Raw genomic sequence first — 26,805 nt, forward strand, 5'->3', positions numbered from 1 at the left:
CCCACGGTCTTCTGGCTTCTGCCTCAGGAGGAGGCTCTGAGTCGGAACCAGTTTAGATTGGGGCGTGGAGCGAGATCCCCGGATCCCTGTGGTGGCGGCTCATGTGTGCCTCCTGCCCATTGACTTGGGGATTTCCTGCCCCACCAATCAAGCAGCACCTTCATGGAGTCACTCGTCAGTTTTGTCCCCTGGGACCACGTGATAAGTTTAGCACAGCCGGAGGTCCGGTGGGAGGGACCATCCCAGTGACCAAGCTGGCCCTGCCCCCCAGGACAGAAAGGACATCTGCTCTTCTGTGTGGACCTCCCACCGCCACGGGAGTCCTGGACCCCTTGGCCCCTGGCCCACTAACAGACGCTGCCGTGTCCATCATATGGTTTGGGAAGCCCGGGGGATGGTGAGAACCTGACAGTCCAGCTCCAGTATTCCTGTCTCCCAGACCCCTTCTTCTCCATCTGCCAGAGGCTTGCCCCTCAGCTGCCTCAGAAATGGGCAGCCTGGGGGCCCGGTTCCCCTCCCACCAACGTACTGGAATGCACCCAGCTCAGGAGCTGTGTGTTACTTGCAGAATCCCTGGTAGATGCCACCCAAATGGACAGATCTGGTTTGATCTGAATTGTGTTTGGTAAATGTAGTGTGTGGACCTTGTTTGGATTCTGATACCAACTAACCAGCTATCAAAAGGTCATTTTGAGATGAGGAGGGACATTTTCACATGGACTCAGTATTTACAGAAGGAATTACTGTCAATTTTGTTCATTATCATGATAATGATAGTGTAGTTATTTTTCAGTCCTTATTCGTTTGGGTGCATACTAAATATTTGTTGCATGAAATGATATATTCGAGATTTGCTTTAAAATATCCAAAAAGTCATTGGGAACTAGTTGGAAAAGATTGATAAAATATTGATCCTTAAGGGTTCATCATATAATTTTTCTACTTCTGAGTTTGTTTGAAATCTCCTAGAATAAAACCTTTTTAAAGTAGTGAACAGTATATTTCCTCCTCCCTGGTCAGGTGCTCTCAAAAATCTTCAAATCAAGATGTGCCCTGTAAGTAACAATTTCTCAAAATGTAGAGATTTGAACGTAGCAATTTAATTTTTTTGAGAGGTGAAGACCTTTTCACCTTTTAGGTGAAAGTGAACTCATCCTGCGTTCCCTTCCAGAACTTTCCCTTCTCTCTCCCTTTGCTTAGAGCACCGTCTCATCTTCCTGGCTCATGTGTGTCTGAGGAGAGGTGACATGGAGCAGTCCTGGGTCATGTTTACCCACTGCTCGGGTGTGGTGTTGGATAATAGAATTCCACCGTGAGTCACTGTGGTGCTTTTATCAAGTTCACGGCTGGGAGGCGCTGGCCAAACCCTGTGGCTTTATTGGCAATGGAGTCTGTGCCCCTTGATCTTCCTTGGGTCTGAGCAGCTGTGCCTGTGCGTGCTCACTTTTTCTCAGGGAACTGTCTTCACTGCCATCTGCGCTTTTCCTTTATGACATTTTTCTCTTACATCCAAGACAGCTTATTCCATGGCAGCCTGAGTTTCCCAAACTTACTTCTGTTCCTGCCATCCTCCCTCCAGTAACTGGTCTACCTGTTCTGGTCAGAAGTCCAGTTTGATCACCCTTCAGAATTCTTATTCTCGTGTCTATGCATGCTTCTCTTTCTACCCACCCTGCCCGTCGAGTTCAGATGAGTTTTCTCCTGTGAGGCAAACCAAGTGATGTCTGAATTGTTCCCCAGGAAGGAGAACAACAGAGGAGAGAAAATGGCCAGGTTAAGTACAGTTCAGTTCAGTTCAGTCGCTCAGTCGTGTCTGATTCTTTGCGACCCCATGAATCGCAGCACACCAGGCCTCCCTGTCCATCACCAACTCCCAGAGTTTACTCAAACTCATGTCCATCGAGTCGGTGATGCCATCCAGCCATCTCATCTTCTGTCATCCCCTTCTCCTCCTGCCCCCAATCAGGGTCTTTTCCAGTGAGTCAGCTCTTCGCATGAGGTGGCCAAAGTATTGAAGTTTCAGCTTCAGCATCAGTCCTTCCAATGAACACCCAGGACTCATCTGCTTTAGGATGGACTGGTTGGCTCTCCTTGCAGTCCAAGGGACTCCCAAGAGTCTTCACCAATACCACAGTTGAAAAGCATCAATTCTTTGGCGCTCAGCTTTCTTCACAGTCCAACTCTCACGTCCATACATGACCACTGGAAAAACCATAGCCTTGACTAGACGGACCTTTGTTGGCAAAGTAATGTCTCTGCTTTTTAATATGCCATCTAGGTTGATCATAACTTTCCTTCCAAGGAGTAAGCGTCTTTTAATTTCATGGCTGCAATCACTATCTGCAGTGATTTTGGAGCCCCCCAAAATAAAGTCAGACACTGTTTCCACTGTTTCCCCATCTATTTCCCATGAAGTGATGGGACCAGATGCCATGATCTTAGTTTTCTGAATGTTGAGCTTTAAGCCAACTTTTTCACTCTTCTCTTTCACTTTCATCAAGAGGCTTTTTAGTTCCTCTTCACTTTATGCCATAAGGGTGGTGTCATCTACATATCTGAGGTTATTGATATTTCTCCTGGCAATGTTGATTTCAGCTTGTGCTTCTTCCAGCCCAGCGTTTCTCATGATGTACTCTGCATAGAAGTTAAATAAGCAGGGTGACAATATACAGCCTTGACGTACTCCTTTCCCTATTTGGAACCAGTCTGTTGCTCCATGTGCAGTTCTAACTGTTGCTTCCTGACCTGCATATAGGTTTCTCAAGAGGCAGGTCAGGTGGTCTTGTATTCTCATCTCTTTCAGAATTTTCCACAGTTTATTGTGATCCACACAATCAAAGGCTTTGGCATAGTCAATAAAGCAGAAATAGATGTTTTTCTGGAACTCTCTTGCTTTTTCGATGATCCTTGGTTAGGTACAATGATAACTAATTATAAAAAGTGGAGAAAAGCATGAGTTGACTTGATTGGACTTTTTATGCCTTTTTAAACTATTTTGAAATTTACTCAAATTATTGCTTCATTTGATTTTATTTTCATACCTTAATTTCTTACTAATGTAATATGGTCACTTCACAAGGTAGGAAAGAGAATGACATTAAATCAGGGTAGCTATCCAATGAGCCAGGCCAGAATCTTCTTCAGTAGAATGATGTCATCATTTAAGCTGTTAACAAGGGAGTCCTGAAGCGCAAACTCATAACCACCCGTGTACATTTTTCATGTGGAAAAATCCAAAGAATCCAGTCCTTAAAAGCTTGATATATAGGCTGATATGTATATATATATTTATATAAAACATCTTGTTCTACAAAAGAATAACCCAAATTATACAACAGGCCACGTATCCGTGAAGCACATTAGAAGGAGCCAGGGTTTGGTGAGGGAGGAGCTATTTTGAAAAACATACTCTGAGGTTTTAAAAATTCCCAGTTCTGCTGTCAGTGAGAAAGCATGAAAAAATACTACAGACCGCAGGGCAATTGATCAGGGCCTACAACAAGAATATAAATCTAGAGATAAGAGTGGGGATTAAGAATTTACAAAATAAGGTACTTGGTGGCGAGAAGCCCAAGATGCCCCGTTTTTCCTTTTGTGGAGAACACATAGAGGCCCTTGGGGGAGCTGGGTCCAACTCTGAAGGGGTGTGGCCTGGCCGCCCCCAGGGGTCCCGCCCCCACTGCAGGGTTGCCCTTGTGCTCTTCGGTCCGTGGAGAAGGGCGCACGGGGCAGGTCCAACTCAGCCCGCCCTGAGCCGAGGGTGCTCTGCGGGGTGGGCTCGCGGCCCGGACAACCCGCCCTGCCTTCTGCAAACCCCCAAGACCTCTGGGGGAAGCCTCCCGAGAACCGGGGCTTCTCCCAAACCCCAGCCGCGCGCCCCCTGTCCTGGTGCGCGGCGCTGGAGGGCCTGCGGTCCTGCGCGGGATGCTGCGCGCCGGCGGGGAGGGAGGGGTTGCGTGCGCTCCCCCAACCGTCGCCCCCTCCCCGCCAGGCTTTCCTCGAGGGAACGTTCCCCACAGTTTCAAGGCTGGTGTGTCCACTGGGAGAGGCTTGTGTCCAGAGGCCCCCGCCCCTGAAGCCCCTCGCTTTCAAGGAGCGGCTGCCATAACCCCTCGGGGCCATTTTTCCCTCCGCAACTTCCCGTTCTCCCGGCTGATTTTGGCCCTGGGTGTACTGATATCTCAGTACACCCAGGGGATCTCAGACCCGGAGATCTTCTTGTGTAGGTGCTCGTTTTCTTTTCCCCACTTAGGAACTAGTGTCGGTTCTAGAAGCCAGCTAACCTAGCCTCCTTATGAGGTCGATGAGCTTAATATTATCCGGAAATGATGCGGGACTTGCCACTAGGAGATAAAGAGTGGCTTTTCAGGACGTGAGCAGGGTGCCCGAAACCTTGTCGAGCTATTTTCACTTCGCCCTTGGGTCAGGAGACACCTCATTTGTATGGCTGCATAGAGCACAGTTACATGCTGCCGTGCATGACGTGGGTATACACAGGTGCCCTGTGATAAGAGGGGCCCTGGGGTGTAGGCTGGCGGGTCCCAGGAAGCCAGACGCCGAGCTCACAGAACCCCCCGGCAGGTGTCCGGGCCCGGAAAGCCACGGCAGCGCCCAAGGAGGTGAGTGTAACCACAGGGTCGCAGATCCCGTCCAGGGAGTCCCAGATTCTCCCAGGAAAGCCACACCAAAGCTGAGATTGAAGGCTGAGTGGGACTTAGGTGGAGTCTGTTGTTGGAGGTGTGTTTATTCTAGGCCAGGAAGCAGCCTATACAGAGGGCGGGGGCAGGAGGAGAGCCTGCTTGAGAAGCCCAGGGTCAGGTCACCCCTCAGAAGCTTTCTTAACCCAACCACATGGTAACCCAACCAAAGGGAAGTGTCCCCATGCAGGTGGTGCCTGCTCCTGCCCAGGGCTCGCTTGGGATGGCTGGGGGGTGGGAGGGTTGACACAGCACCCACCACTGTTCTCATGGGTGGGTCGTGTCCTTACCGGGAGTCGGGGCATGGCTACAGCCGGGCTGTGGCAGCTGTGGTCATTACTGCGGTCATGGAGCTTGTCCGGCTCCATAAGCAAATGAAATGTAAATATGAGGCTCAGAAGAGACTCACGTTTAAGAAAATTGAGCTCTTGATAAAGATGAATTGCTAAAAAATTATTTCAGTCAGGTAAGAATTGAGAGCGTAAAATGTCGAAAAACCAGGAACTCTGAGCTCAAACTGCTTCTGGTTATCACTTAAAAGCATCCAGAACTGGCCATCACAGTTGACACATCGTGGTCTCACATGCATAATACCCGTCCCGTGATCACATAGCGGGGAGACCTCTGGTCCTCGGGGATGACACCGATGAGGCAGCCGCACCTTTGTATGTAGAAGTTGAAGAGTTCCGGGCGTGATGTGGGGGTACTGTGTCTGACGTGGGCCTTTCAGGCAGCTTGGCCACACTTGTTGGCTGTAGCAGGGTGAGCTGCGGGTCTGTACCGGGGATCAGACCACGGCGGGTGGGAGGGAACGGCCTGCTCAGGGCCTTCCCCAGGGTCCCTCCTGGGAGAGCCAGGAGCCACAGGAGGGTTTTAAGTGGTTTGCTTTGCATTCAGTGACTTACTAGCTAGATTGTGGATCTGCTTGGGGACAGAGCAGACAACCAGTGGACAGAGCCCTTAACCAGGAACATGATGGTTCTCTTGGAAAAACAAAGACCTGAAAGTCCAGCCATTGTCTGGATATTAGGGGGCAGACCCCCCTGCACCCGGGTGAAGGGGAGCGTAGGAGAAAAGCACAAGGGTGCAGGGCTCGGGTCCGTTCCAGGCCTTGGAGCTGGAGGACCTGGTGGGACAGCTAGGTGGAGATCTCATCACCCCGCCTGCTCTATGTGGTCTGATGAGGACGGAGGCCCAGGCTCGAGGGGAGATCGGGTAGGAGTGGTCCACACATGGCTGACTGTTCTCCAGGCCGGTGAGGGAGAGGTACCAGCAGGGTGTGTGTGGAGTGAGAAGAGGGGGCAGCACTGGGGGGCCCGTGAAGGAAAGGAAATCCACAGTGAAGATAGAAATGGAATGGCCAGACGGGTGAGTGGTGTCCAGTTGTCCAAGGATGCTGAGCCCCAGCGAGGCAGTGCTTACCGTGTCATCTGTGGTAAGGGTCAAGTTGAGTGCTCTGAGCCATCTCCATGGATCCAGCGGCAGTTAGGAACTTGCTGGGTGTTTTTTTTGTGTGTGGTTGGGCTGGGTCTTCGTTGCTGTGCAGGCTGTTCTTACGGTGTGTGGGCTTCTCATTGTGGTGGCTTTTCTTGTTGCAGCTCCCAGGCTCTAGAGCACAGGCTCAATAGTTGTGGCCCTCAGGCCTAGTTACTCCGTGGTGTGTGGGATCTTCCAGGATCAGGGATCGAATCCATGTCTCCTGCATTGGCAGGTGGGTTCTTTACCACCGAGCCACCAGGGAAGCCCACGATCTGGTTAGTTTTGAGAAAAACAGTTTCAGTTCAGTGCGAGGGCAGAGCCAGGATGCACAGAGGGTGTCTGCAAGGTTGTGGGGAAAAGTCTACACCTTGTGTATGAGTGTGGAGGGGTTCTAGCTGTTTGGTTTATCCGTGTTGGTTTTCTGATTTGATAGCTGAAAATTTCCGGTAAGTGTTAGGACTAATTAAAAACTATTTGTTTTGCTACTATATTAAAAATTATCTTGGCTTTATGTTACCATATGTGAAAGTTCATTAATAGGACCATATCAATGTTTATTAAATATTTTTGAAATAGTCATGTTAAGTATACACCAGAAAGTTCCATTCCTTGGTTTAGAGTTCTGATGTAATGCCCCAACATTGAGAAAGTGGGGGCAATTTAATCATTAGTCGCTCAGTCATGTCCAGCTCTGTGCGATCCCATGGACTATAGCCTGACAGGTTCCTCTATCCATGGGATTCTCCAGACAAAAATACTGGAGTGGGTAGCCATTCCCTTTTCCAGGGGATCTTCCCAACCTAGGGATTGAACTGGGGTCCTCTTGCATTGCAGGCAGATTCTTTATCGCCTAAACCACAAGGGAAGCTCTGATTTTTTTTTAATCAAATAAATTTTAAGAAATTACTGGCTCAGCAGTAAAGAATCTGCCTGCAATGCAGGAGACATGGGTTTGATCCCTGGGTCTCAAAGATCCCCTGGAGAAGAAAATGGCAACCCACTCCACTATTGTTGCCTGGGAAATCCCATGGACAGAGGAGTCTGGTAGGTGACAGTCCATGGGGTTGCAAAAAGTTGGACAGGACTCAGCAACTAAACAACAGCAACAATAAATTACTGAGTCATATATTTTGAAAAGTCTTGTTGTGAAGTTAATAAATTTGTTAAGACTCTTTAGATTAATTTTTTATGTGGTCAAAACAAAAAAAATAGGTTTTTTCCCTTTTGCCTTAGTTTTTTGTTGTTGATGATCCTATTTATAATTCTGGCATTGTTCTATTCTAGTAATTGTTATGAACGTTGATTTTCTTATGAACTGGCATTTGGGTCAACAAAACAGAGTTGAGTCCCAGTCCCTCATTGACCTTGACAAGTCATTTCACACCCCAGTCTTAATGTTTTCGTCTATCAGTAGGAAATATTACTATAGTCCGCAGATGTGTGAGAATGATCTGGTATGCTCTAAGTTTGCAGTAAAGAGAAGCAGTCATTATTCTGGTGACAAGGTAGTGATGGGTTGTATTTGCAGCCAGAGTTCTGAGTTACTAACTCAGCATCAGTAACCAGCAGTTTAACTGTTGACAGGTCATTTAATCTAATGTGTACAGACAGCCCTAGGAGTTACCCAGGAGTCAATGTGTGACAGTGTTCTGTTTAATTATTATCCAAATGTCAGTTAAATCCATCTAAAAGGCAGACACTCAGGTTATTAGGGGGGAAAAAAGGTAACTCGACCGAATGTTTTCTTTTGACTCTCTTGACCAAATTTCAGGCCTCATCAGAAATTTCCCAGAGTATGTCCTAGAAATGCCTAAACTTTTTGTTGAAAGAAGAAAAGAAGAGCAATAGCAGGTGCTGAAGGGTGTGTGATGCCTTGAGTTTACTTTAGCCGCACCAGAAAACCTTGTCTGATCTCTTATTCTCTGGATAACCTCTGTCTGCATCTGCTTTCCTAGAGTTTTCTCTCAGTGAGGAATCAGAGAGAAAATACAAAGTCGTCTGGTCCTTGCTCAGCACCATTGGAGAGGGTGATTGTAGCAGAGCTCTAGGGAGGCTGGTTGAAAGGTGGGGACGGTGGAGCCCTGACGGTCATGCATGGATGGGGCTGGGTCGGGCTCTCTGCTGTCCCCATCCCATTTCAGGCTCTCCTGCCTGGGATCACAGGCACTGGTTGTTTTTATTTGTGAACCAAGATGATTCTGTTCTGTTCACTTGCCTGAAGAATCAAGATGATTCTGTTCTTTTTGCCTGAAGACGCTGACACTGTCCTGGCTAAATTCTCTCCCTGCTGACTGCACTGTGAGAACATGTGGATGTCTGGATTTAGAACCAGGACAGGGTGCCACCTGTAGGAGCCAGTCCTGCAGATGTAGACGTCAGGCCCTTAGACCACAGGCCTGCAAGTCTGAGACAGGTGTCAGCTCCAGCAGCCTTGGCTGCTGTCTCAGCCTTATCGTTGCCCAGAATCAAGAGTTTTTTTTTTTTTTTTAAAAGAAAGATGGTGTTCTTCCTGTCTCAGAAAAACATCATGAAGTGTTTTTTTTTTTTTTAACGTATTTCCATCAAACTCTTGAAATTCTCATCTTTCTAACCTTTAAAACATTCTCAGTTCTAACACATGTATCTGTTCCAATCGTTCTGAAGTACAGAGTTTAAGAAGTTTTCAAAATACCATGCATCTAATGCCAAGTCTCAGGAACTGGATTGTAAAAAGAAAAGAATAGGGAACTATATTCAATACCCTTTAATAGATGGTAATGGGAAAGAAGGTGAAAAAGAGTATATTTATTTGTATGTGTATAGCTAATCACTGTGCCATATGCTTGAGGCTAACACAATGTTGTGAGTCATCTGTACGTCTATAAAATAATTTTTTTTAAAAGAGAAGGAAAAGAAAGACTATTAAAAGTCAAGTGGAGGAGCGCAAAAGAGATAAACGTGAAGCAAACCACCACCAAGCCAAGCACCTGGCCTGCATGCCTGTCCCTGTCTTGTGGATGAGCAATCTGAGGCTTAAAAACTTTAAGGCCGTGCTTTTTCTTGCTCAGCTAAGTGAGACTTAAGTCATAAGACAGTGAAGCCGGCGATCAGAGCAGATCAGACAGACCCCAAAGCCCACGTTGCTCCCGTCCCACTCACTGTCTCCCAGGTGCTATGTTTTCCAGCGTCTGTTTATGTGCACAGAAGTTGTTTATGTGCACAGAAGTTCACCCGTATGTCCGTTTTTAAGGCCTTGCCTAATAATTGCCTTTGATTAAAACAAAGACAAAAGTGAAGTTCATCCATTTTCTGTTTTGCTCTTGTTATGTTTGAAATGTGTCCCAGGCCTTGAAGGCTGGAAACCCCACGTGGTTGTTTACAGAAGATGGGACAGGTCTCGGTCGTCACCGTTGAGACGGCAGCTTGTCTTTTAAAGGGAGAGTTTTGGATCTGTTTCTGAATTAGCCTACAGGTTGTAGTAGGAGCCCGGGAGGACCAGTGTCTTTGGGGTGTTTTTGGAGCGGGGTGGCGTTCACCGAGGCAGTGAGAGCGCATCTTCTGTCAGTTAGGGTGGGCAGGCCCCCGGCACCTCCAGTGGAAAAGCAGCCGCTTTGAAGACCCACGTCTTAGCCTCTGCCTTCGGTTCTCACTACCCCTTGTTGTCAGCTGCGCTCGTTTCCCGTGTGTTGGAGTGACGGGCCTGCCCTCTGTGGTCAGGAGCCTGGCTGCTGAGCAGTGTTTCAGGAAGACCTGCGTGGGGCCTGCCTTGCTCTCTGCCAGCAGGCAGCTGACCAAAGCGGGGTCTGTGGTTGGTTGTACGACCGTGTGGGCTAGAAAACGTTTTGTGTTGTGTTGTGTTGAGGGTCTCTGTTCTGTGTTCTGCTTCTCTCAAAAACGGTGTAACTGTGGCCTGTAAGATTAGTGCTAATGTCTGTCCGTAATCCATTCAGAATACAGGGACCCCTCTGGACACTCCATTATTTATGCTAATAGACAAGGGTACTGTGGGTCTGAGTTGTTACTGGTTAGTCGCTCAGTCATGTCTGACTCTCTGTGACCCCATGGACTGTAGCCTGCTAGGCTCCTCTGTCCATGGGATTCTCCAGGCAAGAATACTGGAGTGGGTTGCCATGCCTTCCCGACCCAGGATTGAACCTGGTTCTCCTGGGTCTCCTGCACTGGCTGGAGGGTTCTTTACTGCTGAGCCACAAGGAAGCCCGTGAGTCTGAGTAACTCATGGTAGATGAAGCTGATCACTTCCTGTTCAGAAATCACCCCCATCCCAGCTTTAGGGTATCAGCAGTGAGGGCAGCGACTGGGTGGACTCAGAGTCCTTGTTGTGTTCCTCGTGACTCTGGGTGCTTGCCGGGGGTCTGGGCTGCAGCTCAGTCCGGCGGGGGCAGGAGCCGCCTCGGTTGTGACGCGTCCCAGCCTGCAGCTCACTCTCTGAAGCTGGCAGTAGTGCTGGTCGGGGCACAGCATGCCTGTCGTTTGCCTCCTACCACCCTGTGGCTGTCCTGCAGGTCTTGGTGGTGGGGTGGTACCCAATCCTGGGGTGGGGGAGGTTCTAGAATATTCCCAGGTTAAGGGAGTCTCTGCGCCATGCAGGGAGCTACAGCTTTGGTGAAGCAGCAGCTGGGAACGTTGGTTGCTGAGCAGATGGCCCATGCTGGTGACCTTTCCGTTCCAAATCGTAAGGTGGCCATGTAAGAAGACCTGAACCATTTTGTACTTAAGGAGATGCCGGTAACTCTAAGCTAAGTGCAGCCTTAACGACCACCTGGTCATCTCAAGAGCCGGTCCTGGAGGGTAAAGGGATGAATGCTGGTTTAGTCAGAGGCTCCACCACTAACTTACCCCCTCCTTTTCCAGACTGTGTGCATGGGTGTAGCTGTGTGTGGGTCTTAGGGCCACTCTGCCAAAAATAGCCTTAGTTCCTTCTATATCTGTAGAGTAAACATGATCATAACATCCTGTGTGATTCCAACTTTTATTTTATCCTCTCTGACTTCCAAATATTTGATATTAATGTACAGTTGGGGTTTTTCTGCTCTCCAGTGGGACTCAACCCTTTTCTTAATTCTTTCTACCAGTAGTCAAGGTTAGTGACATCCTAGTCCCAACCCTGTAGCAGCATCTTATCCAAGGAGTATAGACTATTCCCAGGGGTGGGGGTTGGGGGTAGAGCATGGAGGAGATCAAGACTTCTTTCAGCTGTGCTTGAGATGTTTGTTGCAATATTCTTATTGATCTGGTTAATATAGACTCTAGTCACTAAAGAATTTTTTAAATCTTAAAGTCAAACTGCCTGTGCAGGTTCTTCCAAAAATATCTGAGAAGTGTTGTTGGTTCATCTTCCTTTAAGGAAATGCCTCATTTAAATGCAGTTTTTGTTTGTTTATTTACTTTTTTTCCTTCTTTTTATCTTTATGTTTGTTTTGAGTGTGTGCTCAATAAAGTAAGTTTACTCAGCGAATGCCTTTGGTTTAAAATCCTAAGATCCCAAGGACCTTAATCTCCCTGACCCCATCTCTGGATTTAGAAAAAGTTCTTGGGAAAGAAGCTGCTCAGGGAGAGTGAAAGTGAGCCGTGGACCCAAGTTAAGACAGTGCCAAGGAAATGCAGCCAAGAGAGGGTTTTGTTTTGTTTTGTTTTTGAAACCTTGCAATTTTAACAACAACAACAACAAAAATTATTTTTTTAAGAAAATGAAAGCACTCTGGATTTCCTTTGCCTCCTGCTGGATTTCAGTCTCCGTTAGAAAGTGTGCTCATCAGAATGAGTCCCTGCATTTCCCTGCTTTGTGTCTCAGCATTCAGCGTTTCACTTCTTCATTAAAACCAGGTCCACCCTTGCGTTCCATGGGCTTCACTCATTTCTGAATTAACACTTCTCAGACCTGAGTCAGGCTCTGATTCCACGGGCCAGGATGGGGCCCCAAGGGTTCACTTCCCACCAGCTCCCCGATCACCCTGTGCTGCTGGACCACAGCCTTTGGGGTGGTAGTACATGTTACTGTGAAACGAGGGTTTTGTGGCCTTATGGGACATTCTGTGTTAAACAAGGTGACACGGGTGTCGTAATCTGGACTTGGAGCCTATGGGAAGCAACCTTACCTCATAGACAGTGAGCTGCTCTGAGAAGCAACCTCGAGGAGTCTTTTGAGTCCCTCCTGCAATGAAGCGCTGCCTTGATTAAGGACATATACACTCCTAGTGAATGACTGTCTTTTAATCATTTTTAAAAATTTGACTCTTTTAATTCATTTTTAAAAAGTATTTGCAAGGGGGTACTTCCCTAGTGGTCCAGTGGCTAAGACTCCGAGCTCCCAATACAGGGAGCTGGGGTTCAATCCCTGGTCAGGGAACCAGATCCCCCATATAGACCAGACCTGGCACAGACAAATAAAAAAAATATTTAAAAATATATATATTTGCATGGGATGGATTTGAATCCAGTCTAGTTTTGTGAGTGTAGTGTGTGTGCTCATATGTGTGCAAGTTTTGCCTCTTTGTAGTTTATTGAAGCCTTAGCTGGATTTAAGAGTGGGATGCCCTGAGTCAGTAGAAACAGCCACAGATAATTAAGGATAAGAAAAGCCTCTGGGGAAGCATGTGGTCAGGGTGGGTGTCTTAGCTGACATTGCAGCTCTGCCCATTGACCCCTCCTGCTATGAAGTCTGGGAACCGGCCAGTGATTACAGACTCAGGTTGTGAGAGCAGCTACAGTCCTGTTTATTAATCCCCACATGTTCTCAGGAACCTGGGAGCACTGTGGGAGGCTGGCTGTCCCCACTGTGCAGACCAGACACGAGCCCCTGAAGGTCTGAGCTGGTGGAGTGAGATGGGGGGTCCGCCACCCCAGAGCCTGCCCACATGGGCTCAGTTTTCAGCCATTTATTGGGGGACGACCACATGATCACTACTCTGCGCGTGTCGTCTCCTTGCTCGTGAAGGTAAAAAGTTAGCATCTTCCTGTCCTGAGGAAATGGAAGGAAGCCGTTTGTTAGTAGGTGTCGTTTCACAATAGGACTTGGTCACTGTAGACAACTGGGAAAAAAACAAAAATGAGAGAGGAAATAAGTGGCCCGCGTCCTCTAGAGAGAGCCTCTTCAAAGAAAGAACAATTTTCTGCACTACAGAGAACAGGTACTTTATACAGTAAAAGATATGCATATGCTTTTTATATAGAAGGCACACATATTCACACATATACATACACATTTTTTAAACAAAATCTCTCTTAAAGTGAGTTCACAGATTTACAGTTAATATAAATGTGATGTCAAAGCTGAAGGTTTTGGCACACCAGAGCGTGGAATCCCAACTACAGTTTGAACCTAGTGACCTCTGTGCTTCTTCCCCCGTGAAATAGGTCCTTTTTTTTTTTTCCTGAGCCCTTTTATTTCTTTTTTATTTGGAGCATTGTTGATTTATAATGTGTTGATTTCTGTTGTACAGGAAAGTGACTCAGTTATACGTATTACTATATACATTCTTTTTCATACTCTCTTCCATTGTGGTCTGTCACAGGATGTTGAATGTAGTTCCCCGTGCTCTGCAGTAGGACTTGCTGTCTATCCGTCCTATGTGTGATAGCTCACATCTTGCAAACTCTCTGGGGGTCAGGCTTCTGGGTTATAATGAAAAGCAGCAGGCGCCTTGCTGTCACTGGCATCGGAGGCTCCGGGGGCTCCTGATAGGTTTCTGGCCGGCCGTCTGGTCTGAGTTTAGACTTCCCTCCCCGCCGTCCTGTCTGGGCTGCAAGCTCAGCCGCCCGCGGGCGCTGTGAGCTGTGAGGCTCTGGCTAGGCGGGCAGAGGCGTCAGCAGTGAATAAGCGCTTTCTGCGTTTCCGCAGCCAGAGCCTGTGTGATCCTCTGCGATGCTCAGTCACCCCACAGCCCTGCTTTGAACGCGGCTGTTTCCCAAACACGAGGATGGTGGCGAGGGGGGAAATGGGAAGATTCTGGAGTCTGGAGAGCCTTCACCCGGGTATGTGTGCAGACTGGCCGTGTTGCTGAATCCTCTCTCTGTTCTTGCAAGTTGCAGGGCTCTGTCTGCTGCCTCTTGTCAGGTTGTGTGTGTGTCTGTGTGTGTGTCTGAGCCAGTCTTTTGTCCGGACCTGGGGTCCTGAGGGCAGTTGTAGCTGTTGTTGTTCTTCAGTCACTCAGTGATGTCTGACTTTTTGTGACATGGACTGCAGCATGCCAGGCTTCCCTATCCTTCACTATCTCCCAGAGTTTGCTCAAACTCATTTCAAAAGTTCTAGCTGTGGACCCAGTAAATCAGAGGCTGGTTTGAGTTATGCAGCCATTGGTATGAAATAGAAAATAGCAAGAGTCAAAGGTGGATTGTTCTTTATGAGTTATGGATCTGGTTCTTGTTGTGCTAGGCTTTGCTTCTGTTACATGAAACTTCTTTATTCAGAGGATTGTTGTTGGGGTCCATAACGGGTGTTCCTTGCTAATTTGGTGTGTGTGAGGTTTAACGGTATGAATTGATTTTGGAAAAATAGTCAACTGTTTGCAAAAAGTGTTACTACCCAGGACTTGGTTATTGTTTGCAGCTTTATTCCATCGTTGCTTTTCAGTGTTTTTGTGAGTGTTGTCACTAGACTAGTTCCTAGGTGAACTAGAAAGGTGGTTCTCTCACACTAGGAGGTTATCACCTGGAACTCACGTATTCTTTTAAAGGAGTAAATGCTTCATGGAAAGCATTCTGGCTGACTACTACACATCATGCAATGGGATGCTTAAAAAAGAAAACAAGAGTCCTGTCTCAGTTTTTGTCTTAAATGAATTCCAGTTGCTCACCCTGGAATGAATGGGAATTACAGGTGACAGCGGAGGGCAGCGTGGGCCTCCCCGCAGTGCACCGAGTACCCTGTGCTTCTTACTGGCCTTCCCTGTTTCCACTGGCTCCCTGTGCTGGCCGAGCACAGACAGGGCTGTGGTGAGGGCTTCACTGACGCAAATTCAGAATAAAAAAAACACAAGTGGCCCAGTGGTTTCTGCATTCAGGGCTCAGGCCTGCCCGCCGAGTGGCTGTGCCTGTCACTGAGTGGCTGGTGGCCCCAGGTCCTATGTGGAGGAGAGCTGGCTGCCTGCCAGCCTCCTGGGCTGGGGGTGCGCCTGTGTTTACCCCAGGGCAGCCGGCCGATGGAGCCCGCCCCCTGCATTCCTCCACCCCGGGCGGGCACAGGGCCCGGTCCTCCCTCCCACGTGTGTGTGTGTGTGTGTGTGTGTGTGTGTGTGTGTGTGTGTGTGTGTGTGTGTGTGTGTGTGTGTGTGTGTGTGTGTGTGTGTGTGTGTGTGTGTGTGTAGGCCAAGAGAAGCTGGGTTCAGCCCCTGCGCCGAGCCCAACACTCTGGGAGGCGCAGCTGGCCAGGCCTCCTGCGAGGGGTCTGCGCCCTCCCTCCCCGAGTGCCCTTGGGCTCCAGGCTCCCGCCCTGCCCACCTTTGAGCCTGGCTGCCAAGCGAAGGAAGGCACGGGCTCTGCTGGGGTCGTCTCTCTTCCTGATGGTTCCGTGTGTTCCCAGCACTGTCTCTGATGTACCCACTGTGCCAAGTGTGTATGTGTGTAAACGTGATGGAAATGACCGCAGATGCAACAGCAGAGAATCAAGTGGAGAGCTTGCTTATTGGAGGGATTCTGTCTCAGATGAGAGCCCCGAGTGGGCAGGGGACCCTGAGGGACAGTTTGGCGGCCCCCCAGTGGAAGACCTGGCAGGAGCAGGTGGGGCGGGTGGGCGGTCAGCGCTGCCCTGTGGCCGTGGTTAGCGAGGCCGAGGCCCCGGGCAGGTGCCCAGCAGGCTTGCTTTGGAGCCGGACAGACCAGGACTTGAATTCCAGCCCCACGACTGGGGAGCAGTTCCTTCACCTCTGGGAGCCACAGTTTGCTCCTGTGTTGACAGACAGTGATGGTTCCAAGACGCTTCCAGCGCAGGGCCTGGTACACATGGAGTTTATCCCGGGGATGTGGTGAAAGCAGCCGGGTTCCTTCCCAGGGTGGTACAGCCCGCCTACGAGGCAATGCCAGGAGCCCAGAGGGGTGCAGTGGGCACGAGCTGCCGGGGCGCCTAGTGGAGGAGTGGGGCGCGGCCAGAGGCCCGGGCAGCCACCGTCAGAGCTGAGCCTGAGGAGTAGCAGCAGCTTGCTGAGGGGAGAGAGATGCCAAGGGACCAGCCCAGGGGAGAACCCAAGGCTTGTGGCAGGACACTGAGAGACCCAGAGCCTAAACCCAGGGCTGCACTGGGGGCTGAGACTGTCCCGCCTCTGGGCCCCCAGGAGCACAGAGGCCCAACCCCAGCCCACCCACCTCAGGACTCTAAGGGCCCCTCCCCAGGGGCTACAGAGCATGGAGGATGCACAGGGCATGACCTGCCTTTAAATCGAGAAGTAAAAATACTCACAAATGGTTTGAGCCAAAGCTTTCTAAACCGTTTATAGGAACCGGGCACCTGGGGTTTTGGCATCAGTTCAGTTCAGTCACTCAGTCATGTCCTACTCTTTGCAACCCCATGGACTGCAGCATGCCAAGCTTCCCTGTCCATCACCAGCTCCCAACTCTTCAGAGTCTTTTCTAAGGAATCAGTTCGGAGGGGGGACTGGTATAAATCGGGAGGTTCTGGGGGCTTTGGTATAAATGAAGCTCTATCTTGGTGTGACCCTTGTCACTGCTCGGGCATCAAGGGTAGTGAGGCCCCACGTCTAATCCAGACATGAAGTTCTGCCCTGGGAGGGGCATTTCCAGGAGACCCGTGGGCATCATGAAGGGTTTATCAGTGGAGGGCAGCACGGCCAACTCAACTGTCCTTTTTGACTGTATTGTCATCGCTGTGTTTAGAAGACTCACAGAGCACTGCCCTGTGTGTGGAATGGTTTGAAAGTCTAGGTGAGGCATAAGGGGGCCGTCCTGATGGTGTCAGGTTGAGCCCTGAACGGGAAGGGTGTCTTCTGTAACTAGGCGTGAGCTGACACTGACCAGCACCGGCTTCCTGGTCTCTCGAGGACAGCGCTGGGGCAGGAGGGGTGGATATGAGAGACTCAGAACAGCTCAGGGGTGTGTTACAGTGAAGCCGATGAATTATAAGGACAATGTAAATGTGGTGAGCATTTCAAAAGGGACAAATCTGATAGGCTTCTAGGATGTGAGAGGCAGAGACTGTTCCTGCTGGCTGGGGGTTGGCCAGTGGCGGGGGAATGGGGAATGTAGGCAGGAGCGCGAAGTCCCAACCTCACCCCTCACCAGGGAGTGAGAGCTCGGCGCCTGGAAGGAGGAGGGGGAACTTATGGGCTTTCTGGGTTGGGGCGTCGCTCCAGGTGGAGCGGTCAGTGTGGACCGAAGGACTGTGTCCTTTTTTCGCTGAGAGCAGGGAATACTGTCTGGCACAGAGTGGCTGAAGCCGAGGTGTTGAAGCAGCCAGATCCGAGCCCACTGCCCTCCAGCCTGTCTCGCTGCATAGACGAGTCTCACAGCACACATCCCAGGGCTGGTCCCTGCACTGGGGTTGAGGAAGTCGAGCTTGGGCACCCGTGGTGTCAGAATCACTTGGAAAGAGAGCTCTGGAAAGAGATTCTCGGCAAACGCCCCCTTCTGCTCCTCCCCCCGCCCCCACCCCCTGGAGGACCTGGCTCTCTGGCCCAGCGCCAGAGTCTGTGTTTTTCTGAACCCTCCCTACCCTCACCCCCACCCCCAGCCCAGGATGGGAAGCCATGGACCCTGGGTGTTTGGGGACCCTTGAGGGGTGTGGCCCTGAGGTCAGCGGGAGGGTGGTTCTGACATCGAAGCCCCCTGTGTCCGTGTTTGCACCCTCTCTGGCATCTCATGGCTCAGGGGCCGCCCTGGGTGCAGGGATGTGGCTGGTGGACCAGCCCCCTGCAGCAGCAGCACCCTGTCAAGTCCACCCTGGGCTCTGAGCATAGGCTACCTGCCCACCCATCCAGGTTTGCTGTTTTGCTCTTCAGATGGGAAAGATGGGAAATGAGAACAGTTTATCTCCAACCCGAGGAAGCCTGAGGGGTCAGCAGGTTTCCTAAAATGTGTGTTTTTAATGGATTATTCCAAGTGCAGGAATTTTCCTGAAGTGACCTGTGTTTTAGTGGGAACCCCCTGTAGAGTGCTCTGCCCGTTGGGTGCTGAGTGTCCACACCCATGTGGCCCACAAGGCAGGTGCCCAGTTATGACTCCCACTGTGTCAGCTGTTACCTTCCTCTTGCCTGTCACCTGCCCTCCCCAGCCCTGTGTGACAGGTAAGAGAAAGGCCGTCTCGGGGAAGTTCGGGCCAGGGCCTGGCTGGGACCCCAGCAAGCTCTTGTGCTTTTGAAATTCTGTCACTTTAAGCAAAACCCCTTAAATCTGCAAAATTAGGCCAGATGGGAGAGACCTGTGTCCTGAGAAAAACTCCCCCTGGGACAGGGGTGGGGGCCTGTGTGCTGTGAGCGGGACTTGGGGTCCTGTGGGAGGGCCTTGTCCTTGGCATGTATTACAGTCCGAGGTTCTCCATCAGTGGTGGTATTGACATGTCCTGAAAACTCGCCTGGAGGGCCCGTTGCCAGGTTTTGTTCCTCACAGACGTGAAATCCAGGTCAGGACAGAAGTTTTCACCCTCCCGGGGGGCGTGGACACTGCTCTTCGTTGGCGTTTGTGTCTAAGCTCGCATGGTCTCTACCGTGTTTGCAGCAGTCCTGACTATGAAGGCACGTCCGCTTTGGCCACAGTGGTCTCTCCTGGATGTTCCTGAAGCCGAGCTGGGCCAGGGCTGGAAGGGTGGATGGGGTTTCCTCAGATCAGTGCATGCAGGAAGCAAGCAGAGCCTGGGGGAGGCAAGAATTCGGGTCTGAATCTTAGGATGAGACTGTGTGAGGGATGGGCGGGTGAGGGGGGAGGTGGTCCACCTGGCGCAGCCCCTGGAGTCCTGGGATGCCTGCCTTTCCAGGGGACGTTGACCGTGGCGATTAAGCAAGCACGGGTAGTTCACATTACGCACGTGTAGAATGTCTGCACATGATTGCTCCGCTGTCCCAGAGTTGTCCCTGCAGGCGTGTGTGCTGTCATGAGTGTGCAGGTCTTTTAGACCCGAAGGACGTCCTCTCTGGGCGTGGCCGCAGCTGTGAGGGCGCAGTGGACAGAGGAGCGAGCATGTCCCATCTTAGATTCCTCTGTCATAGGGGTCGAGGTTTCCATTTCAGTTTGCAACAGTCTTTGCTCACCGTTCACAAGATCCTTTTCGAACATAACTTTCACACACCTACTTATTCAACAACCCTGAACATTCATTGGAAGGACTGATGCTGAAGCTGAAGCTCCAATGCTTTGGTCACCTGATGCAGAGAGCGGACTCATTGAAAAGACCCTGATGCTGGGAAAAATTGAAGACAGGAGGAGAAGGGGATGACAGAGGATGAGATGGTTAAGATGGCATCATCGACTCAATGGACACAAGTTTGAGCAAACTCAGGGAGATGGTGAAGACAGGGAAGCCTGGCATGCTGCAGTCCATGGGGTCACAGAGGGTTGGACATGACTGAGTGACTGAACAAAAATAACTTATTCAATAAAAGAAATGATGCCGCTGGTGAGGACCTGGAGACTTGGAAGCCTGAGTGCTCCTGTTGGGACATAGAGCAGCGCAACCACCATGGGGAGCAGCGTGCTAAGTAGAAATTTAGCCTCAGAAAGCTAAGTAGAATTTCCACATGACCCGGTCATCCCACCTCCGAACAAACATCCAGGAGAATCCAGAGCACGGCCTGGAGGAGGTGTTCGCACTGCTGTGTTCAAGAGGCGGAAGCACCCCAAACGCACCTGGATGTTTAGATGGATGAAGAAAGCTCGGTATCAGGTGCAGTAGAAGGAAATCGGATACAGGCAACTACATGGGTGAACCTTGAGGACATGGTGCTGAAGGGAATAAGCCCGCTACAAAATCACTGTGGGACATCACTCAGTGAAGGGTGTAAAGTGTTCAGAGCTCAGAAACAAGGCGGAAGGCTCGTTGCCAGGGAATGGGGGCGTCAGTGTTCAGTGGGGCCAGAGTGTCAGTTTCGCAAGATGAGAAAGTTCTGGGGTTGGTCACACAACCGTGTGCATGTAGTCAACACTGCTGAAGTGTACACTTATAAATGGCCGGGACGGCCTGTTCTATGTATGTTTTACCACTAAAGGAAGGAAAGAAGGACGCTAATTAATTAAGGTTCCTCTTTCATTATTAGAATGTATTCATCTCTCCTAATTTTGCAGAAGTGCATTTTGAGAATCAGTAGTAGATTCACATCACGCAAAACAGCCCTAAATAAAAAGTCACCACTGAAAACCAGACAAGAAAGAGGGTCACAGAATAACCTCCAGGAAAGGCCCCGTGTGAACCTGGGTCTGCAGGTGACACACAGGCCTCGGTGAGAAGGCGACACTGGTGAGCGGGCGGGCTCGGGGAGGTCTGCCCATCGGGGTGGGCTCGGCGGGGGAGGGGGGCATTTAGCTGGCAGGGAATGGGGCTTCCCTGCAGAGGAATCTGCACTGAGGCAGTTGGTCGCTGCTCTGGGGTTCTCATGTACATGAGGGAACTGTGTTTCCAGAAGTCAGCCTTGGATCTGCATAGGGTGTGGCTGGAGAGGGTGGTGGGGATGGTAGGCAGAGAGACCTGGGTGTGTACTCAGCCTCCACCGACCCTTGTGCCCCCAGAGGAGGAGTTAAACTCCTGGGAGCCTGAGTTCCCTCACCAGCAGTCTGCATTTTTGAGTGCCTTCTGCATGCCAGGGGTTACACTGGGTGCTGGGGTACAAGAATAGACTCCGCCTGTTCCCTCAAGAAGTTCTGACCTCAGAAGGGAAACCCTCACAAAGGCAGGAGTGTGGGGTGACAGGAAACCAAGGGCAGGAGTGTGGGGTGACAGGAACCCTGCTTTGTGCAGACAGTCAGAATGTGCCCGCACCCCTCCCATGCAGACACTGGAGAAACCCCACTCCCTGAAATACGTGTGAACCGTAGTACAGGAGCACAGGGGGCCATTGACTTAGAAGGGGCTTTAAGATCCTGAAGGCAGTTAAGATCACAAGGGGAGAAGGACGAGGGGCTCTGACAGACCTGGGGTGGCGTGGTCCCCCCTCCCTAGTCAGCTGTGAACGCCGCGCTGTGGTCAGGCAGCTCCCCGAGGGCTCCGTAGGAGACGGGCTGCAGGCTCGCTGCTGCCTCCCTGGTGTCTGCTAAGAGACTCGTGTGCCTAGAGCAGGTGTGTCTGCCTCCTCCAGGTCCTCTCCCCAACTCCCGGACACACCCCCGAAAAGACCGCAGAGCACTGTGACACAGCACAGGGCAGGGGTGACCACACGGCACACACACGCACACACACACATGCACACACATGCACGTGCGTGTGCACACACACACACACACACAGCAGGCACCGTGGGAGGTGTGCCCTGAGCAAGCGGCAGGGTTGGAGGGAATGGCGGAGGAGAGCTGGAGCCCGGCCCTGGATAGGCAGGTGTCTGCAGGGCACCTGCAACATGGCCTGTCCAGAGGGATGGGCTGAGGATGTAAGATGCACTCAGGTCACGAAGACTTGGTACAAAGTAAGGAACAGGAAATATCTCACTTTTAAAAAGTTAAAAATAATTTTCAAAAATCTCATTTTTAAAAACAGCTTCTACAGTTTAGAAATAGACCTGTCCCTGAGGGTGAAGTGACTGGAAATGCCAGCTGGTGGGTCCTTGAAAGAATCATCAGGGCTCTCCCTCCACCATCACCGGCCAACCTTCCTCCTCCTGCCCCCACCGCAGCTCCTCCCCTGACTCCCTTTCCCATTAATTCTCCCAGTAACCTGGGATTTTCTGAACCAGGTGGACTTGATCCTCTTGGTTGCCCCCTTGTTACCTGGACCCGCATGTCCTTGAATTTCACACCCCGTCCCCGCCCTCCAGCCGTCTGTCTGATGGAGAACGGTGGTTCCTCCTGCTGCAGTTGACCCACCTCCCGCAACTGGTCTCCTGCCCACACCCCCACCCCCTTCAAGCTGTGGCCAAGTCGCTCTTGTGCGTCCCAGCCCACCAACATGGATGCCCTCACTCCTGTTAGCGAGTTCCAACCACAAATCAAGGGTGCTACGGACTTGACACACATTATCTCATCTATTTCTCCAAAAAGAAAGAGACTACTGTTTACAACAGAAGGATTGGGGCTCAGGGAGACGGGGTGCCTGGTTGGGCTCCCTGCCTGGAGGTGGGCAGGCTTGAATTCAGACTCTTAACACCTGTTCTTTATCTGCATTGCCAGGGACCCATCACTCCCCTGCCCAGGCTCCTCCTTGCTCTCCAGTCCCTCTTTGTTCGAGGTTGTGGTGCCCAAGTGCAGCCACGTGTGTCCACAGTCAGGGGCCAGGCCCCTCTCCCAGGAGGCCCTATCCTTCTCACAGGGATGCTCGGTGACAGATGAGCCTTGGCGAGGAGTCCGCCATCCTGAAAGGAGATTGGAGTGGCCAGGTGGTCCATCCTGAATGCTGCTCCCATCTTCAGAAGGTGCTGGGTAACTCCTAACTGTGACACGTGAGCCCCAGCCTTTGCTGTGTGGACGACCAGGAAGCCCAGCTGCTTGGCTCCACTTAGGATACCCTCAGCATCTCCTGATTCAACAGCACACACTGTGCCTTGCAGGGAAACATGGTGACAGGACACTTAAAGATTGAGCGCAGGAGGAGAAGGGGACAACAGAGGATGAGATGGTTGGATGGCATCACCGACTCAATGGACATGGGTTTGGGTGGACTCTGGGAGTTGGTGATGGACAAGGAGGCCTGGCGTGCTGCAGTTCATGGGTTTGCAAAGAGTCGGACACGACTGAGCAACTGAACAGAACAGAACAGATATATATATATAAATTTTCAACTTTGTTTTCCTCCTTAAGCTTATTTAGAAACACTGCATCTTTTACATCCACTTTGGAACACAAATTTCCAAGTATATCACACATTGTTTGCTCAGTATCCTGACTCAGGGAATAACCCTGCACATCACTGTCCGAAGTGGTCTCCGAAGTGTCCCCTTCCCACCCACTGGGACATGAAGCCCTGGCTCCTCCTAGCGTCAGCTGCTATCTTTGGATTATGATAGCTCAGTAGACGTTTTCTAATGGTTTCTTACTCTGGGTAGGATAATAAATGACAACTTTCCCACGAGGACGCTTTCTCAGAGCTCACAGGTTTTGTCCTTATATTTTTGCCATTAGCTGCGTCCTTTAAATCGCTCTGTCTCTCTCAGTTTCTTCCGATGGAGGTGCGGAGCCGTCTGCCCTAGTGGACGACAACGGCAGCGAGGAGGACTTCAGCTACGAGGACCTGTGTCGGGCCAACCCCCGATACCTGCAGCCGGGCGGGGAGCAGCTAGCCATCAACGAGGTACTGGGGTCCCTTCCACGTGGCGGCAGCTGGTGTGTCTAGGCCTAGAATCCACTCCTACTTGTTTCTCTGGTTATTTCTTAGTGAACATAGTCTAACACCGAGAGCTCCAGTTAGGCATTTTCAAGGGCGATTTATGTGATTAAGTGTTGCAGACAACCAAAGCGGTCCCTCCCAGTCAGAAGGCCATCATGACGCCTGGAAAGGGCTTCTCGGTCCAGGCAGTGCCCTGCCTACCTTTATAAAGTTCTCACAGCCCTTGTGGGCAGCGAGCGTTAGATACTGTCCACGTTTTGGCAAACACTCAGAGACTAAGAGGCTGAGCAATCTGCTAGCAGGTGGCAGAGCCAAAGTGAAGCACGCCTTTCTCCGGGCTTCTTTCTGCCCCTCTGTGTCGTTAGCTCTTTTTTTTTTTACAAAAGTCTTTGCAGCAGCCCCTCTAGCCTTGGGAGCTCATTTGGAGCCTGTTTGGAGGCTCAGAAACCCCCTGGAGGGTGAACAGTCCAGACAGTCTCACTTGTTGGGTGACTGACTTAGGGATTGAGTGGGCTCAGGGGTTCCTTTAAGAGCATGTGAGGGTGCCCCCCTGGTTCTTTCCCCCTTCGTGTCCTGTGATATCAGGTGCTTGAGCATCATCCATGTGGGCGTTTGGGGGCTGGGGGACTCAGGGTCCCCCCGGGCTCGGTGCTGAGCGCCCACCTCTCCGTTTCAGCTGATCGGCGATGGCAGCGTGGTCTGCGCGGAGGCCCTGTGGGACCACGTGACCATGGACGAACAGGAGCTGGGCTTCAAGGCGGGGGACGTCATCCAGGTCCTGGAGGCTTCGCACAAGGACTGGTGGTGGGGCCGCAGCGCAGACAGGGAGGCCTGGTTCCCGGCCAGCTTCGTACGGGTGAGTGTCCTCCTGTTTCCAGCGGCGGGGCGGAGCAGGCGCAGTGCCAGGGCCACTCTTTCCTCATCACCCATTGAGCCAGACCTCTCTGCGGTCAGGTGGGTGGTGGAGCAGGGTCCACGGGGGTCAGCTGGGCAGCTGGCATCGCTGCTGCATTTGCAATGCTCGGCTGGGCACCTGCGGGCTCAGGATCCTTGCTGCCCTCCTGACCATCCTGGGGAGTGGAAACCAGGGGACCCAGGCCCGGTGCCGCCCCCACTGACTGTCCCTCCCGTGTGGCCGCAGCTGCGCGTCAACCAGGAGGAGCTGTCGGAGGGCTCCAGCGGCGGCCCCGGCGATGAGCAGGAGGAGGACACGGGTAGGGCCCGCCACAAGCACCCCGAGAGCAAGCAGCAGATGCGGGCCAATGTGGTCCAGGAGATCATGGACACCGAGCGCGTGTACATCAAGCACCTCCGGGATATCTGCGAGGTGGGCCTGGACGACGCAGTGGCCCTGTCCCTGTCCCGCGGCCCCGCCCCTGCCCCGCGGCCCCTCCCCTTACGCGCGGCCCCGCCCCGCCCCGCGGCTCCTCCCCTTACTCGCAGCCCCTCCCCTTACCCGAGGCCCCTCCCTGCCGACTCGTATGCCAGCTCCCGTGTTTCCAGAGCCCCGCCCGCCCCCACGGCAGCTGGCTCACGAGTTGCTAGTCCACCCCAGGCAGGGAGGACGGCTCGCCGTCCTCAGGGTGCAGTGCCGCCACCCCCTCCAGACCCGAGGGAACTCAGAGCGAGTGACCGTCCTGGGGGGCACACCTTTGAGACCCGCCTGACCCCCTCTGAAGCCCCGTGGGGCCCGTCTCACCCAGACGCAGGCAGGGACACAGTACCCTCTGGTGACACCCCAGCTCTGTCCTACAGCGTTGGGGATCCCGTTGGCAACAGTCTCCCCCGCCCCCACCCTCACCGCGGTATTTCCCGTTTTTGTGGATTCTGTACAGCGGTATGCTAGACTGTCCTGTGCCCACCCTGGTCACTCGAGCCTCCTGACCGTGAATGCGGACCCTGCAGTTTGCCGTCCGCTGAGAGAGCCTAGCAGGAAGCAGGCCAAGTGCGCCCCTCTCTGTGGGGTTGGCTTCACCCCCAGATAAGGACCCCCAGCTTTTGGCTTATGTGTGGCCGTCTTGTCCCCTGGGAACCCACGCTTGAGGGAGCAAAGCCTTATTTTAGGGGAACAGCCCCTGCTGATGACTGCTGAGCTCGGCCTTGCCCCTCCCCTGGGTTAAGTCGACCATGCAGCACTCAGGGCGGGTCCATGCACCCCGAGGGCAGGCGAGGAAGCCCAGGTGCCCAGGAGTAAGCGGGGTTGGGGTGTAAACCCAACCCGCCACCCTGCAGCCTGTGGTCTGTTCTGCCATGGTCAGTTCAGTCTGTGCAGTTACATCGTGCCCGCTTGGGGACAACTGTAGGTGTCCATGGCCTCTCCATCCTAATGCCATTCCTGCCCGTGTGCATCCAGGGTGTAGAGAATTAGCGGTGCTGACATCAGTGCAGCCTTGGGTTGGAGAAATCCAGGTCTGTGTCATTTTCTCCAGAAAGCGGGTGCCAGCAGAGCCCCTGCTAAGCCATCCTTGGCCCTGGACTGTGACAGGGAACAGTCAGCAATGCGTCTATGCTGGGCAGGCCTTTTTGGCTGTAATGTGGAGTTAAGGATGGGAGCCCGGGCATTTTAGGAATTTAGAGAAGGTGTGGCAGGACCAATTTCTGAGCTCTGATGTTTGAGACCAAGCCACCTGTTTCATGAGTATAACCTGGAAGCTTTCTGTGGTTTCTTGAATTATAAATCCAACCACACTTACGTTTTCTCTTTCCTTTTGTCTTTAACGTATTTAGGGTACATCTTAGCTATGGAAGTATAATTAGCCCATCAGAGACCCCCTCAGGTTAAGATAATTCTCTCTAGTTAAAACTCACTCTAGGGCTTTCCTGGTGGCTCAGTGGTAAAGAATCTGCCTGTCAATGTAGGCGACACGGGTTCGTTCCCTGGTCCGGGAAGATCCCACGTGCTTTGGAGCAACTTAGCCCCTGCACCTCAACTACTGAAACCCACACACCTGGAGCCCATGCTCTGCCATAAGAGAAGCCACTGCAATGAGAAGCCTGCACGCCACGACTCGAGAGTAGCTCCCACTTGCTGCAACTAGAGAAAAGCTTGTGCAGCAACAAAGACCCAGCACAGCCAAAAATAAAAAATAAAATTGTGTGTGTGTGTATATATATATGTTTTTTTTCTTTTAAAGCCCACTCTAAGACCATGGCTCTTAGCCCCCAAAAGCAGTATTGTTGAAATAATTTCTGTGAATTCCTAGATTCATAGAAAAGAGTTTGCTT

At 51.6% G+C, this 26,805-nt stretch overlaps 1 protein-coding gene across 5 annotated transcripts in view; it reads left to right on the forward strand.

Moving 5' to 3' along the window:
* The window catches only part of SPATA13 (spermatogenesis associated 13), a 219,960-nt gene that overhangs the window by 180,386 nt on the left and 12,769 nt on the right, over positions 1–26,805 (forward strand). For 4 of the 5 annotated variants that reach the window (XM_043477670.1, XM_043477671.1, XM_043477672.1 and 1 more), the window contains 3 exons: positions 23,408–23,544; positions 24,257–24,436; positions 24,722–24,907. In XM_043477670.1, the coding sequence (XP_043333605.1) occupies positions 23,408–23,544; positions 24,257–24,436; positions 24,722–24,907 (503 nt within the window). Of the gene's footprint in view, positions 1–13,690; positions 14,148–23,407; positions 23,545–24,256; positions 24,437–24,721; positions 24,908–26,805 lie in introns of those variants that run through there. The other variant, XM_043477674.1, reaches the window with a different exon arrangement.

This window comes from Cervus canadensis, chromosome 9, assembly GCF_019320065.1.
Source record: "Cervus canadensis isolate Bull #8, Minnesota chromosome 9, ASM1932006v1, whole genome shotgun sequence".
NCBI lineage: Eukaryota > Metazoa > Chordata > Mammalia > Artiodactyla > Cervidae > Cervus > Cervus canadensis.